Source organism: Phalacrocorax carbo, chromosome 1 (assembly GCF_963921805.1).
Source record: "Phalacrocorax carbo chromosome 1, bPhaCar2.1, whole genome shotgun sequence".
NCBI classification, from domain to species: domain Eukaryota; kingdom Metazoa; phylum Chordata; class Aves; order Suliformes; family Phalacrocoracidae; genus Phalacrocorax; species Phalacrocorax carbo.
The window spans coordinates 50,090,758-50,108,045 of record NC_087513.1 but is presented as its reverse complement, the minus strand read 5'-3'; the positions used below and the strand labels follow the sequence as shown (position 1 = coordinate 50,108,045).

The following is a 17,288-nucleotide window of genomic DNA, read 5'->3' as shown; positions in this document are numbered from 1 at the left end:
ACCCACACCAATGGAAAACTGAGCTGGGGAGAGGTCGTAAACATTTTGTTTTAACTTACTCTATGGGAGTGGCATAATAGATAGCAAAGTCTTTATGCCTGTCTGTTTGAGAAAGGAAACTTGTGGATATTTTGCCCTTGTTGCTGTTTTCCTGTAAGGATTGTGCAGTCGGAGTTTATCTTCACAAATACTTTTAAAAAGATGTTGCTTATGAGAATTAGTCTCAAACTCCTGTTTACTTTGGAAACAACTGCCAAATAAGATCTCCTCCATGTTCAAATGCCTGTTTATCTTTTGCTGGAGGCACACGAGAATTTGCACTGGTGAAATTTGACGCCTACTGATACATCAAATAGAAATGAAAGAACGACTTATTATTTGAACTAAGTTCCAAATGTGAGCATTGAATCTGAATAGAAGCTTTAAGGATGGTTTCTCATCTCCTTTTATTGGGCTGGTTGTTTTCTGATCTTAGTAAGACTTATTTTTTCACTCACCTTATTTAACTCCTCTAAGTTTGCGAAAAGTCTCCACAAATCCACATCCAAGAAAAACTCATTACTCTGGAGGTATTTTAGAGTGTTCATAAATATCTTTAAAAACAAAACAAATCAATGTTATTCACTATTTGTGCCAGTTTGATATATCTTTTTATTTTTTTCCTGGAAAGAACATGTTTGCACTGTAATTCTCATGAAATGGTGATTTGATTTGGGGAGGGCAGAAGACGGCACTCTGAGAAACATTTCCTGACCTGCCTGAAGACTAAATATTGGGCTTTGTATGAGGAGTGTATGAGTGATGTCTCTGCAGCTGCCACGGAGGCAGCTATGTCCCTGCCGTGCTCTCTGTCAGAAGAGGAGTGACTGAGCCCCCTGCAGATCTGTGTGAGGGAATTAATAACATCATAGTTCCAAATTTCTATGACCTTTCTAAATGCTTTCCTTCCCACTTCGTGCATCTGCTTCAATATAAGTTGTTTCGAGTTACTATGGGGAAAAAAAATTGTTGGAATAGCATAAGTAGAGGGCTTATGAAGGTTTTTGATCTCATTGGATTGTTTATTAACCTATATTGAGCGAAAACTGCATGTGTATTTATTGGCTGTTTAAGATTTTATATTATTTAAGCTTTGATGGTCACCTTGGAGCTGTGATGAATCTGATATAAATCTGAAAAAAGCTTAAAAAATGTAGACTACAGAGTAGAAATTTTTGTATATGTGTGAAAAGCATTAATGAAAAAAACCTATCACCCAGGTGCCAAGACTGAAGAGCTAGTGAGAGTGTTTGCTCAGCCTTGTGTAATTCTTCAGTTGCCAAGAACAGTTGACCTGAGAGTTTAAAGAGGATTTATGGTGGTCTTAAAGCTCCCTGTGGAGAGTTATTAAAATCAGTGGATTATTTCTATACTTAGAGTAGCAGGTATCTGTAAACCTGGCTACCTAAATTCAATGGGTTCTTTCTTTGGCAGGAGAGTTTGGGAAGCTGGTATGGACTGAATAGTTTATCATTCATGGGTCATGCAGGGCTGGCTACAGCTTGTCTGTGGGCTCCTACATCATGCTCACCAAGGGACCTGCATGTCCTCACCCTTCCCAGGATTCACCCATTTTTTTTAATCTTCTTAGAAGAAAGAGTCTAGACAGAAGGACACTTCCATCCTGTCTTGGTCCTATAGCTGGTCCTGTTGTCCCGTTTCCTCTCCCTTCATGTTCTGCCCCACCAAGGAGGAATTCAACCCACTCCTCTACTTATTTGCTTTACTTTGCAGTACCTCTTGTACTGCTGAGGCTAACTTTTCAGCAGCATGGAAAATGTTTCACTAATAATTTTCTTTTAACTAATAAGAAAAAAGGAGTTGTCTGTGCAGAATAAGAGAAAAAATATAGGAAGATATTTAGAGAAGCTTCTATCCTGTTAAATGGATACGCTAACTTTTGATGTGTGATGAATGTAAGTAGTGCAGCTATTCTTGTACCAGTGTGTAGTATTCTCATCCATATTTCAAAGCTCTTAAAATTCACCAGGATGGAGGCAATTTGGAGTATTTGGGAGAGGAGTTGTTTTCTTCTAATATTAGAACTACAGAATCTGCTGAATTCTGAGGTTTTCATGCTCTAGTCAGGATAATCTAACCACAGCTGTATAGGAAGCTAAAGAGTACAGTGTTACAGACCAGTGGTGGAGAAATAGCCGCTATAGAGAGTGGCTTTAGTTCAGAGATAGTGAGCGGAACAGTGGAATGCCAGCTGAAGGAAGAATCTGCAATCAGATGGTGTTTACAGAGCACTAGAAAGTGATATCCAGAAGAAGACATGCCATCAAGAAAATAAAAAACAAAGGGAATTATGGAAACAGGATGAGCATGCAAGATGGGAGAAAAACCAAGTGCTTAAGTCATTCTCCCGTAGGAACCCAATGAGAGGTTACAGGTGGCTTTGTCTGCCATACTGACAGCAGGGCAAATAATGTTTCATTATTTTTGAGAAATGAAAGCTGAAGTTACCATCTTGAGAACCAGCAAATGATCCAGAAAGTAAGTGCATTCACTTGTGAAGAGTTCCCACACTGCTGCTTCTTTTTTCACTTCTAACCGTCTGTTGACATCTTTCTGCTCAGTCTGTTGTGCCTTCGTAAATTCATGCCAAGATTTATTCTATTGATTGAAGAAGAAAGAAAACCACAGGCTGTTGCATCTGCTGCTTCAGACCTTAGGAAAAGAATCTATGATCTATTTGCCCATGTAAAGAGCCTGTCTGCCAATATTAGTGATTCTTTTTCTGAAAGCTTAAAGATTCCTTTAAAAATATTTTTAAAATCTGTTGTTCTCCAAAATATTTATAATATAAACACACTGAACTGAAACTAACAGAGTATGACAGTCTAATGCTGTATCAAAAAATAGTGGTCAGCTTGCAAAGGCTAAACAATTTAATCTGTTGTGCTGCTGCTGCTACTGGAGAGCAGGGATGAATGGTAGCTTCCTATTTTCCAGATGGTAAAATCAAGGTACCAAAGGACTAGGTACTTGGATGTTGTTTTGTTTAGTCCTAAGGTGGCCTCTATCACCTTCCTGACCTGCTCCAAAGTCAGATGTTCACAATTAAGTTAGGCACTGACAGGAGTCCTCAACAACCTAGTCTATGGGGAACTGCATATAACAGCCTGCTGTGAGAAGCAAAAGGTTTGCTTTGGAAGGGGGATGGTGTTAGGTGTGTGTTATCTGAATATTGCCCTGGTAGCCCAAGCTTGGTGTTTATATGGCTGGGGGGTCCTGGAGCCCAGAACCCTTGTTTATCTGGCAGACAGGTTTTGGTGGGATTTCTGCAGCTGTACCTTGGTGTTGGCACTGACCCCTATGTGTCCGCCTCTGAACGCGCTCCTAAGGCAGTGGTGGGGGTGACTGTGCCCCATTTGGCCTCTCTGTGATGCTGCAATTTATTTCCCCAGGTCCACAGGCACTGCTCAGAGGGTTGTCTTGATGCCTTTTTCTGAAGGTGGTACCTCCTTGATCTAGGGTGGTCTGGAAGCCTGGCAGAAGCCAGGTGGTTGTGAGGGCCCTTGCTAACCACCTATGACACTCATTTTCCCTGTTGCCTCTCCTTTTCAAACAACAAAAATATACCTTATGCTTATGAATTAATTTTGCAGAAAGTTATCATATCCAGATTAATGCAGTGAAAAATGGTAACTTGAACACAAAATTTTTATCTTTAAGTATTCTTTGTACAGTATACTGTGTATTTTGATACCTTAAAGCAGAAAAAATCATATGTGCTGCAGTCTATGATCTTAACAGTTGAAAGACAGTTTCCCAGATCAGATGCTTGCTTCTGTTTGTCTTTACCCTGTTGAATGAAAAAAAAAATATCCCCATGATTCATGCAATGTTTTAAAGACCAATAAGTTTAGCCACCTTAGTAACCTTGCTCTGATCTGTAAGGTGCCTGCCCTTAACTGAGTGATTTCCTCATATTTCCAGGCTCTCCTACACAGAAATGAGGCAGTGATGGCAGGTTTATTTGTAGCTATGGGTGGGGTGTGTAGGTGGCTTAGTGTGGGTGTGTAAGATCTTATTTATGTAACACAGAATTCTTTTGCAGGGCAAATCGTTGGTATGGCAACAGACAATGGGCCACCCTCAGCAGACAAAACAAAATATTTTTCTTTCTTCAGCACTGTCAGAAGTAGGGGACAATAAACTCATAGCTGAAATCATCCTCCTGCCTTAGGTATACAAAGTTTCTGTGTTTGTTTATTTTTTGAGTTACATATTGAGAAAACACCTCTGTTCAGCTATGGAGTAATGTCTGTGAAATGAGCTTTTAGAATGTTTAAAGAGCAGGAGGGGTTTACGTGAGGGATCATAAAATAAAATCAATTGCTTTTGGTTTGGCTTTGTTTTTCAAGCCAACAGTGCCATGTAAAAAGTTTAACCAATATTTACGAACTCTAATTTAGTGCTGTGAATATAGGCTTATGTCTATCGTCCTATGCCTATGTCTATTACAGATTTATGATTTGAATGGTGAACAACACTCAAAAAGGAAATTCAGATACCATAGCAACTGAAAATTTTCATAACTGGAAAAGACAAGGAAATGGGATTGACTGAAGTGTGTTGTTGTGTACGCTTTTACTGAAGAGCGTGAAAGGTGCCCATGAGGACAGGAAAGACTTAAGAAAGCATCTAAAAAGCCACTTTGATAGGTGAAGCCTAGATCCCTTCCATGAGAGCGGGAGTTAGGCAGGCGCGCCAGAGCCCTAAGGCACTAGGGTCTCATTTAGCATGCAGAAAGTACAGGATACAGCGTGGTCAAAGCAACAACGCGACTGACTTACCCACCTTGTGCTCTCTTACACTGGGGAGCTGCACTGGACGTGCTGCCACCGCTGAATACCTCAGATGAGAGCTTCTGGGCTGCCCACCCCGCTCTGTCCTCCTGATGCCAAGGGCACCTCTTCTCCCACCACCCATGGGGGTGGGGAGCAGCGGCGCTGACTCTGTTTTTTCACATGCATCCTGTGCAATAGCACTGGTGGCTGCACTGGACCTACCCTACCTTCACTGAAGATTAATGTCCAAGCAGTCTCAGGGTGGGCTGAGACCTCTAAGTTCAGCTCACCTGCTGGCTGCCTTTCTCCAAGGGCAGTAAAGTAAAACTTTTTTTAACCAGGTTAGTTGTGGGAGAAGGCAAGGTCAGTGCAAGGAAAAAAAAAAAGTGGTGAAATACTCACAACTCCTCTTTTTGCAAATGGCCACCTTGGTTTCTTGGACTCTAGTGGGTAAAACGAATGTGTTATCAGTAAACAAACAAATAGCTAAAAATAAAACTTATTTATATTTTTTTGTGTGTGTGGTTTTTTTTTTGTTTTTAAATGAAGCCTGATATGCTATATTCTACTTGGCTCGGATATAATACTTATGTTTTGTGTACCAGACTTAAAACCTATTAAGTCTGTTGGGTTCCTCCCAACAAGAATTATGTCTATCTGTGATGGGATCTTGGATGATGTGAAACACTCCCACTTGCTGCAGATGATCAGTATGTGATTGCCAGTTCTTTACATGGGAAAACACATCATACCTCAGGCCAATTCTTAAAGATACCCATTGTTTTGAAGTAAGAATTAGGCTATGTCTGCTCATTAGTGATATCTTGGAGCTATGCAGGTATGTAAAACTCCTGTGAATAAACAATCCTACAAACCCCAAGCCTCAGCTCTGTCATAGGGCTGGCACAGTGGTGCAGGCTATAATTCATGGTCCTTAGTGAGGCACAGGGAAAGCTGGGGATCTAGACGTAGGAATGCACTGGTGAGAGGTGAGGAATGCCTGTATTTGTTCAGCAAGAAATTAGAAAGAGTCTTCTAAATGTGGCACCTACCTACAGGCCTGTGTGTGACTGGAAATCACAGTCAAAACTTTCTCCTTTTGGAGTTTGAAGGCCTTGGTCATTCTTTATGGAGATGGCTGGCTGTTTGCTTTGATGAAACTGCTGGTTGTGACATTGACTTATATACTTTTTGAGGAAAACTTTGATCTCTGGTCACCAGAGATTCTGGCTCTGGCAATCGCACTGCACACTATATTATACACCACAGTAGGTATTTGTGGAAATTGCTCGCAAGTCTACATTTTGGTGTTGGAAGGTCTTGTGAGAAATCTCTAGCCACAAGTTGGGTCTGCTACGCTCGTGATTAAAGTGCTACCAGAAAGGGTGACATGGGCCACTCTTTCCTTTGCTTGAAGCTGTTCAGGTAGGAATTTGTAACTCAGCTGCCTGCAGATGGAGATCCTGGCCTGGGCTCTGGTTGCTCCTAGCCTGTGGAGGAGGGAGGTGACCTGTGTCCTGCCCTCCTCATCTACCTCTTACATTTTGCATTCAACAATAAAATGCAGAAAGCAAAAAAAAAAAAAAAAGGGTGGGGTGGGTGGCAATTTTAAAATTAATGATGCAGTCGCTTTGGTGTGGCATAACAGAATCCCCCATGGAGGCTGTGCTGCCTTGCTTGTTGTTGTACTGATCCTCCCTCCCCATTCCACATGCACACGCATTTTAGTCATGGCTTTTGCTGGGCTTAGACAAGCAAATCCCACCCTGTGCCTGACCTGCGCTCAGCAGCAGGGCTGCGTGGGGAAGGTAGTCCATGGCACTGTCTGACACCAGCAGGTCTCCAGGGAACACCTTGAGTCCTGGCAGACTCACTACCACGGAGCTACGCCTGCGCTCGGCTGATCTGTGAGACGCAACAACAACACAAGTCATCTCTTTCCATTCCTGGCTGTGGAAGAAACTTCTGACATGCTCCTTGCTGATACAGAAGGAAATGAGCTAAAAACCCAAATTACAGTGGCTATGACATAATGTGTTGAAGGAACAATGAGTAGAAAATTTCAGTAATCAACAGCAAGTATCTAATTATCTTTCCAATTCATAAGATCAAGGTGCTTATGGCCATGACTTGCCTCACATAATAGGTACTTAGAGAATTTAAATATTGGAAATTCCTAGGTTCTTCTGAGATTAGGCCAAAAAATGAGTGGAGATTTCAGAATCTATGTTCTGACACTGGAGTTCAGAGGAGGAGTTAAATACCATGTCCCTACCTGATATGTGGGTTGTCACTTTTAACCTTCATATAACTCAGGTGACTTCAAGAAAGGACAGCATGCTAATGAAACAGTTAAAATGTTGAGGTTTTTTTCTTTCTTAAATTTTAACCTTTTGGATAGTTTATTCTATTTTATTTCTAAATCTTTATGGCATTTTTTTCTACTAATTCAATATTTTGTATTTTGAATATAATATCACTTAGCGACCCTGCTGATCGAAAACAAAGGGCTCTTTCCAACTATTGTTTTTACTAACAGAGGGCATTGTCCAGGATGTAGATCCATCAAGTGAAGTGACACAGGCATTCTTTATCCAACAGTGTGTTTGTGCCAGAGGCTGCTTGCATTCAAATACAGAAATTATTGGTGCACATCAGAAACCCTTTTTGATTTTGCTAATAACTCACACCGGTATCTAATTAATTGTGTTTAGTGTACTGTTGCAAAGTGATGGGTGTCTTCTGTCTTCAACTGATTGATGCATGAAGACTGCATCAGATTTCAAAGGGTCAGTAATTAAGTAGCTGAGGGAGGAGGCATGAAGTGTTTGGGCGTATATAAAACTTTTCTTTTTTTAGCCACCATTTACCATGTGTGGTATTTTTGGTCAGTTAACTATAATTCTTGTGCATTTTTTGCTTAGGTGGATACCTTACTGTGAATATTTAGCCATTTACCAACACCTGATCTGAAACCTGGCAGGTATATTTTTCCCCTTAAGTGCATGAGTAGACGCTTGACAACTTATCAGCTGGCAGATGAGCTCTGAGGTAGAGAACTGGGATTTGTTATGTATAACAGGATATGGAGATTATGCTTTTTGTTATGATCTGATAGTGACATTCCTTGCAGTTGCCTTAGCTAAACCAGCTGAATTGTATAGACGAAAGGAAAGACAGTTCCTAACAGAGAGGGCTGTAGGCTATCAGGAGGGCCAGGTCTGGGATTGAACACTTGAAACATGGGCACACTAGGGCTTGAAAACTAGGTGTTGAGGAATTTACAATGTGCAATGTATGAGTTCTTTAAAAGCTTTTTCTTTTCTGGTAGCCCTACTGAATGGAGAATATACAATCTGTTTATTTAACTTGGGGATTTACAATGAAACTCTGAGGTTTCTCATAAAATGGAACCTAACACATGATTTGAGAGCTTTTATGGATGGGGTCTGTTTCTTGGTGTCTGCAAGCCCATACCAGTGCAGGGGAGACCACTTCCAGATGAGGTGTGCTGAGTGTCACCCAGTGCAAACTTTAAGTGTTGGTAACAACTGATTAAGATGCACCTGAAACCTCTAGTGATTCCACCATGCAATCTCTTAGGCATCTGGATTATTATATAAGCCATATGCTGCAATATAATACAAGGATAACTCTAACAGTTGTCGCTCCTGTACTGGGAAGTTCAGGAGATTTATTTCAGGTTGGATCCACAGTAAAATTTTGCCAAGGTATTATTGATTCTTAAAGTCTTGAAGCCTACTTAAATTGCAGAATATATTTTGAAGTTGGAGGCTAGTTGCTTATGAAGATTAGTAATGGGGAGTAGTTTCATCGTAACTGAGTTAAATGGTGTTATTTTCCTAGATCAAAAAGGCCTTGCACTTCAGAGACGCATATTCTAAACAAGTTCCTCATGTAGATATGCAAGCCTGTGAAGTGTGGGAACATGCCAAGGTCGCTTGGATGTGTATCTGCAATATACCTTTACAATCTGACATGCCCGGTCTGATTAATGAGTTACATGCCTAAATTATGTACTTATGCTTCACAGATGAAGGTACAGGTATCTGTGATTACCTGGCCTGATGCCTCTAGACATATTGGATACATTAGATGCTCTTGTTGGTTTTACTGGAGAAATGAAACTACTGAAGTGCTGCGTGTTGGGATTTATCAGGTTTTGAGTCTGTATGCAATGTTTTACCATCTTTTCATGCCTGCAGGGTCAGTAGCTTTGCCTTTTTCTTTAGTTTAGTTTTGTTTATTTTTTTTTATTAGAGGGAGGGGACTGAAGTGCTTGAGTGAAAGAAATGTACTTTAAGGATGAACTCAAGCACCTGAGGAACTATTGCAGATGATACCTCCTTTAAATCTACTTGTTTTGTGAAACAAGATAATGTCACAGGTTTGCATTACAAAGTTATAGAAAATTATTAAAGACACTGAAAGCAGCTCATGGTCTGGAAAAATAAAGATCCTGGGTACACAGTTGTTTCTAGGGCATGGAGAGTTTCCACCAATTGCTTTCTAGATGTCTGTATCCTGATACCTTCATAATCTTAGTCTAACCAGACCTTTAGGTGTCTCAGGGAATAGACATCTATATAAATCACCTTATTTAAATAACAGATGTTATTTAAAGGAATGTCTACTAGATGAGAATAAAAGCAACCAAAAAGGTTACAAGGGCCAGAATTATAGGGTGGTCACAGTACTGAGATAGCTGCCAGGTAATGACACTGTTACCCAAGCCACTCAGGGAGGGTGTTTTTACCCCCTGATTCAAAGAGTTACCATGATACTTTATGAGACATTAAAAAAGGAAGAGGAGCACCGCAAGATAGATGAGCCCAGCTCCCTCAACTCATTGAAAATGAGCTGCTTTGGCAGTTACTGAGAAGACTTATTAGCTGGTTGTCTTTAGGAAATAATGCAATGCAGTCTGGCACCCAGTCTCTGATATGCTGAATGGGTCAAGGAGAAAATGAGCTCAGAGTCAACCAAAGGGTTTTTTTAATCAACATTTCCTTCCACGGCAGTGTTGGCTTTAGCATCTCGCCCTGTCTCCACCACACACACCCCTCTCTCTGTGTTGCCTCTCTGATACTTTTTGTTTATTTATTTTGGCTGATTATTTTTAATCAGCATCAGTTCAGCATGTTGCCATGCCGACAAAGATGTACTGGCATCCCTTACTGAGGGCTGTGTGTGGGAAGGCTGTTTAAAATGAGCATTGCTGCTTTAAGGAAGGCTTTTGAAAGTACAGCCCAGGAGCAGAATGATATTCATTAAAACTGAAGGATGGAGGTATGTTTTTACCCCAGAAGATCTATAAGTCAGCCTTGGAGGAGGTTTGCCAACTGTCCCAATGCGCTTCTAGATGGAGAGAATAATCTGACATTTCAGCAGTTTTCTCTGGCTCATAATATATCATCCAAATATCTTTTACTCAGTCCTTCCTGCTGGTGGTTGTGAACAAAGCTCGTGTTCTTCCCTGTGTGATTTCTTGATTTTAAAATGTGTCTGGATAGAAGTCCAGCACCAATATCCTAGCTGGCATATAGTGGCTTCCCTCTGAACTCTCCAGGCAAGTGGCATTAAGAGAAGGTGTGTACATTAAAAGTTCAGTGTTCTCTTTGGCCATTTGCATTCAGTATCCTTCAAATTCTCCCCTAAAGTTTACTACAGGTCACCCCAGTCTTCACCCTATCAGTAAGATATACTTATGTATTATAGTTTTGAGGTGGATCAGTGCAGACTCTTCCCTTAATAGGCGCAGATCACCTGCTTTCACACTGAGATGCCAAGATCTTTCCCTTCTCTCCTCTCTCCATCTCCCTCTCCCCTTTTCTACTGTAAATTCAAAGTGCTAAAGAGTGGGCTGGAAATTGCAGCAATTCAGAAAATCTCTTCTACAATGAACATGTAGACACACACACACATCTGTTAAGCCTTGTCTAGGGAACTGCATTGTGTAATGACTCATAGACTGTATCAGCCTGCTCCAACACACCCAGTCCCAAACACAGACCTGTTTGCAAGCTTCAGGTTATAACAGAGCTTTTACCTGAAAAATGAGCAAACATTGGGAAGAAGAGGAGACACAGCTCAACTAATGATGTCTACTGCCTTAAGAAGTGAAACACGTCATGGTAGAGTCACAAAAGGAGTGTATTGCTGTTTGTTTTAAGGCTATTTCTGTCTTCCCCAAGCCTTGTTCACCACTGCTAGTGCTTTTAATATACCTCACTCACCTGCATGCCCCACCTGAAATCTTCAAGGGGATCATGCAGTAAAGTGAGTACTGCAGCATCAGTGAGAGAGGTATGGTTATTAAGGGAGGTACTAGCTCCTACTTCCTTTTTGTTTGGAGAGAAAATAAACTTTGTTTCCCTTCTATAAACATTTGAACATCTTAAGGAAACAAACACGGCTGAATGAAACTAATTTCTAATCAAGGTTTTACTTTCTGATAATTGCTTGTAAGAGCTTGATGCAGTCCACCGTACAGATCTACAGTACACAACATCTTATCTTGCCTACTCTAACTTATAAAATTCAAGTATTCTTAGTTTGTAGGATTAACAGTCCTCCCCATCCAGTAGCTGTCCTAGGTCTGCTTTGCCCATGCATGAGAACAATATCAAGCTGTTCTGCTAGCTCCTTTGCTCCCATTTCCCTCCCACAAAGGTTTGAAGAATGTCGCTCAAGATTATGAGATGTTTCACATTCTTCAAGCTGAAATTTGACACTGCTAATCCAAACATCAGACCTTTTGGCAGTTGGTGCCTAGTGCAGAGCTCTCTGATGGTCCAGCTGAAATATTGAGTGAAATATTGTTTACATGTCAGGGAGAGGGCCACCTTTGAAAGAAAATCTCATTAAAAAGTTCAGTTTAACAAGCTGGTGACAGGCATTTAACAAGGCAAATCTATGAATTAAAGTTGAGTTACACATACATGCCTCACTGTTGGGTTTTGTCTTAGGGTGAAGTGGATTCATTAAAAATGTACAAAGTGAGGCTTAGAATAAAATGAAAAATTTATACATACCTTTGCATAGGCAATCCACTCTGAAAGAAAGTGAGATAGTCTTGTTACTTGGTCAGAAAGCAAGCAATCTGATTTTGTGAAAAAAAGTCCTCATTTGCTAACAGAAATCTACTACATAGATTTAGACATGGGCTAATTATTTTCACTGTTCCGGAGAAGGGAAGATAACTCATTTGATATCCAGAATGTTTTTCATATTTGAAGTGGGGCAAAAATAGCTTTTGATTTGTGGCACAAATCTAGCTGGTTAGTAAAGAGCTGTACACCTATTTGACACCATCCACGTTCAGTGAAATGTATGTGTAGGCACTTTGTATAAGGACAGAGTCAAGCACGTGTCCAAATTTAACTGCTTTTAACTGCTAGAGCACTGGAACAGGCTCACCGGGGAGGTAGTGATGGCACCAAGCCTGACGCTGTTCAAGAAGCACTTGGACAACACCCTCAGAGACATGGTGTAAATTTGGGGCTGTCCTGTGCAGGGACAGGCATTGGACTTGATCCTTGTGGGTCCCTTACAGCTCAGGAGATTCTATGATTCTATGCTTGTGTTAAATAATGAAAAGTCTTTGACAGTAGATCTGGTAACAAACCTGACTTATGCAATGCTTCTCCTTGGGGGTGAAGTTGTGGGGGATAGCTGGACAGTAGTTTGCTGCCCGGGAAAGATTGAGGGCTAGCTCCTCTCTTGCTTGGTTGTCTTTACTGACGTTGGCACTCACTGAACCAGTGTTTCTTTTCCTCAGAAAAGATTGCACAGCTGCCTGCTCATTTATGGAGCTGAACGCAAAAAGCGAGGGGGCTAGTGAGTGGCAAAGCTGGTTAAATGGAAGTAATAAACAGAAACGGGACCTCTTCCTTTGTTAGCAGCAAACCTAAATTTGGCTCAACCATCTTAAATGACTTCATTTTTGGTTCTGTTGGGTTTAGTAATGCTATTCAGTAAAACAGAATAAAAAACTGCCCTGGCTTAGGAACAATCTGGTGGAGGGACCCTGAAAATAAAATAATCTTCTAAAACCCAAACCAGAACAGAATAAATTACTTAGTCTTGTTCTTTCATAACCCCACAAACAGTTATATTGGCCCACCAGGGTAAATGGACAGTGGTGGGAAAGAATGGCCATGTGCAGTAGTGGACTAGGCTAACCCGGTCACCAAGAGACAAGGCTGGAAGCATTGTCTCTTGTTGATTTGGAAAGAAAAATCTCCCTTCCTGATGAGTGTAGTAGTTGGTCTGTTGTATCAAAGAAACTAGGGCTAGGTTGCAGTTCAGGGTAAGAACTGTGGTTTTGTTTATGTACTGGGCCATGATGGACCAACACTGAATATGCAAGACTGAAAAGAAGGTTGCATCATTCTTCTCTTACCTGAACGACCTCCTGTGGTGTAGAGCTAGGGTGGGGGAGTCTCCTAGGCAGCGTAGCAGAGTTGGCTCTCCAAGAGTTCTGGAGTGTCTCATTGGGACTGCCATTGCTGAGAGGATCTTTTTGGCTTGGCAGCTTTGATCTGGGCCTGGCAGACTCTGCTATAGTTGTCTCAGACTTGGCTTTGGAAGACAATAATTTTGCATGCACACAAGAAGGCAATGACAATGAGGAGGCTGTAGTGCACCGAGGTGGACTCTTACAAATGTGGTGGAGAGAGCCAGTGTATTCCTTTTGATTCCCCAGCTGAGCTGCGTCAGAGCAGTCTTGAAATGACAGTGCTTGTGAGGCAGAGGCCATCCTTAGACGCCTTAAAGTTGGAGAAGTGGAAATTCTGGCCAAAGCATGCCGGTCAAACTGGAAAGGTCCGTGATGGCTCCCAGTGCACTCCTCTGTGGGAAGCTTCAGAAGTGAAGACTCTGTATAACCTTGTCTTCGAACATAGTCACCTGGAGTCATGGTGGTGTCCATACAAACTGATACAGCTTGCGTTTCACAGGGACCGAAGACATCTTCTGGACTGCTGCTTCCAGACACAGCAACGTTTCCTTTATGAAGCTCAGCTTCCCTGTTTAGAAATTCCACGCTGATGCAGGTTTCTTTGACCAAGTCCAGAGAATAATCAGAGCTCGGTTGTTGCATTCTTTATTTGCAGCATGAAGATTTATAGCTTTGTGTACCTACGACACATGATCAGGAAAGTTTCTTAGAAACTTGCTGTATCCATTTTTATATGGGAGGATGTGCAAATGGAAAAAAAATCTAAAAAAAAAATAGTAGATATATGTAGTACTACAGAAACAATTACTTGCACTTTGCATCCTGCTTAAATGCAGGTTTCAACAGCTTCAGGACCCTATTTCAGCATGCTGTTAAAACAACCACTAACTTTGAGCGCGCAAGCAGTGTCAGCATCAGTCAGCAGAGCTAATTAGGCGGCAAAGACTAACTGTGTAATTAGGCACTCTGCTCATCCGGTACTGCAGCTGGCTATTTTCCTGTTGCCACTCCCCCCTCAATAAGTGAGATTGTAATACTGCTGTACATGGGATAAAAATGAAGTCACTAGCTCTCAGGACTCCTACTTGTTGCAAAATGTTTTATGTACAATTACTAATGATTTGCTGAATACTTAAACAAATACAATTTATCATTTAAATAAGGTGAGTCTAATCACTCTTTTCAGCAGGAAAAGTATTTTGTAGGAAACATGTTGTAATCAAATAATTAAGACAATTTCTCAAATTAACATATCTGTTGATCAATCAGTAAATAATCTTATGTTCTGTGATTCATAAAGCTCTATTTAAGGTATCTGGATGACTAGTCTCTCTACAACCGGACTGACATTTCAAGTTCTAACTGAAGATTATTAATTCAACCTCTTCAGCTTCTTCTTCAATTCAGCTTCTTTGTTTGCTAAGAGGAATCTTAAAACTGTTCATGATTGCTGGCTTCGTTGGGCACTTTCGTTTATTAGAATGAGTTTATTCAAACATGTTGACTTTTTTCTTGAGCTATTGAATCTCACGCATTGAATATGATTTTTGTGTAATTATGCAGTCCTATCAGATTGATTTATAAAGTGATTAGAAACAAATTATTTTTTCAAGTTAGTTAGTTTAAAGTATTGCTTTTCACAAATTTTTCAGCCTGTAGAAGACAATCATTCAGATGTTTACAGGAAGAAAAAAAGCACATCTTTATGATGGAAGTGGCTTCTGCCACAACTGTAGTGAATAGCCGCAAATACACGAGCATCTACTAATTCCTCTTTAATAGATAAAGACTAATCAACACATATGCATACTAAAATGGACGAGCACTAAAAATCACATTCAAGGTATATCACGAATGACAATAATGAGAAATTGTTACTATTTTCCACTTCTGAGCAAAGATATGATTGTATACCATTGCTGTGAGGTTTGCTGTTATTGATTTTTAATCTTTCAATACTTTTATTTTGTGAAGTGCAATCACATCTAAGCTACATAAAGAAACAAAAAGACAGATAATTGTTTGGCCAGGCATTCTCTTTGCTTTTAATTTTGCAACATGGCATGAAGCTTCCAGATATTCATGCAAATACAGTTCTGTTGCAGAAATAGAAAAGATTAAAGACATCTCTTCATGGAAGTCTTATATTACAAATCTGACTTTTATTTTTTTACTTTTCAGTTTACCAAGCCTTTTTTTTTTAAAATAATTTGAAACTTATGAGTTTCTTTTTCATAATTTATGAGCTACTTTTATGAGTAGAATCTCTCAGGAGCAAATATTTGTAAAGAAAATATATTGCTAAAAAAAAGTGCAGAAATATTCCACGCACATGCAGAAAATTTAGTGTATATGATTACACTTACCAAGATAGCCAGGTGAAGATTTACCAACTTCCAGTATTTCACATCCTTTTCATATGCAATAAAGTCAGATTTTCAACAAGTGCTTGATTAACTGATACTAGGCTTAGCAGTAGAGTTTTTCTCTTTCAAAGCCTGCTTACTGAATGCTGTTTTAGGGAACTAGTTTTTCGTCTTGTAGATTTGTTTCTAGGGGATTTGTTTACCAGGTCAGGTGGAAGTGGCTTCAGGATCAGTGCCCATTTACAAAAGGTAACATGACCCATATGTTTTATTAACATTCCTTTTATCCTCATTCCTTCTATAATTCTTTTACTGTACTTTTCACATTGATAAAATTTGGCAAGAGAGACTCAGTCAAGTGTAGAAGAAGCTGCAAGAGCAGATGAAGTGTCTCCACCCCTTCAGTAATCCTTTTTCTTTTTTTTTTTTTTTTTTTTTGTTTGTTTTGTTTTTGCTTGTCTTGATTCATCTGGCTGGATCTAACTATGATCTAACCCTTCATGGAAGAACAGTAATTATATATCCCTTGGTTTACATAATTATTTACAATCAGATTTCAAGTTTAACAAGTGTGCTATCTGAGTAATTCTGAACACAGAGAGATTTTAGTACAGCGGTATTTGAGAATTCATCCAAACATTGATAATTCACTGTTTTGTTGTGTTGCAGAACTGACTGGAAACCATCAGAATTGGTTTAGGGGTTCTTTGGTTGGATGGATTGAAAGCGAAACTTGGGAAAAGTTGTTTTATTTGGTAGATAACTTGTAAGGAAGCACTAACCTCCACAGATGTTCAAATCTATTGTGTAATTAACACACATTTTCAGAGGGCTGAGTGAACACTTTGAAATGCAGACAACCTTTTCACTATGACATTTTCATTTTCTGTAAAGACTTAAAGGCTTACATGATAACCCCAAAACTGGTATGAGTTAAGTGCCTTTGATTTTTGCTTAGCATTGGATGTGACTGTGGGTTGAGGGAGGATTCTTTCAAGAGAATGACAGAAGAAAAAATACTTGAAGACTTTATTTGCAAGATTAGGACAATATTTGTTTCAGTATTCATTTAGTTTTTGTCTCCTAAGAAAAAGAGATAAGTTTCAAAAAAATAAAAAGGTCATCACCCTGTCTGACAGTTGATAGTACAAACAAATGTATTTGCTTTTTGCTTTAAGTAGGGATTTTAGGACTTTTTTTTTTTTTTTTTCAGTTCCGTATGCTGCTCTCCAGGTGATATTAGGATCAGATGAAATGGAACAGCCCTTGTTGCCTGATGAAATATGCCTGATGAAATATCTGGAGATTTTACAGTGTTCAAAGCTGTCTTTTCCAACCCCACAGGAAAGACCTAGGTGCACTGCAGCTGGGCAGGTGGGGGCGGTGAGGCTCTCCAGGAAGAAGTGCAGGCTTTTGTGGGTAGGGGACAGACAGTCAACAAGTGAAGCTACACCTTTCCTGGTGGGTGGGCGAAACCGCCTCTGTGGTGGGGAGAGCTGAGCGCTATGCCCTCTGCTCCTGGCACTCTTTACATTTTTTGTGTAGTGCATAACTAGGTTCTTCTGCTGCCTGGATGTTCTGAATGTGCTTTAAAGCTGCCAC

At 40.2% G+C, this 17,288-nt stretch overlaps 1 protein-coding gene across 1 annotated transcript in view; it reads right to left on the bottom strand.

Annotated features, from left to right (window-relative positions):
* PLEKHG7 (pleckstrin homology and RhoGEF domain containing G7) overlaps nt 1–13,962 on the bottom strand; it is a 32,404-nt gene extending 18,442 nt beyond the window's left edge. Inside the window, exons 1-7 of the mRNA XM_064448790.1 lie at nt 13,264–13,962; nt 11,894–11,913; nt 6,616–6,743; nt 5,241–5,281; nt 3,755–3,850; nt 2,509–2,658; nt 498–593 (exon numbers count right to left, since the gene is read on the bottom strand). Coding sequence (XP_064304860.1) covers nt 498–593; nt 2,509–2,658; nt 3,755–3,850; nt 5,241–5,281; nt 6,616–6,743; nt 11,894–11,913; nt 13,264–13,962 — 1,230 coding nt within the window. The remainder of the gene's footprint in view (nt 1–497; nt 594–2,508; nt 2,659–3,754; nt 3,851–5,240; nt 5,282–6,615; nt 6,744–11,893; nt 11,914–13,263) is intronic.
* Between the last annotated feature and the right edge of the window lie 3,326 nt (nt 13,963–17,288).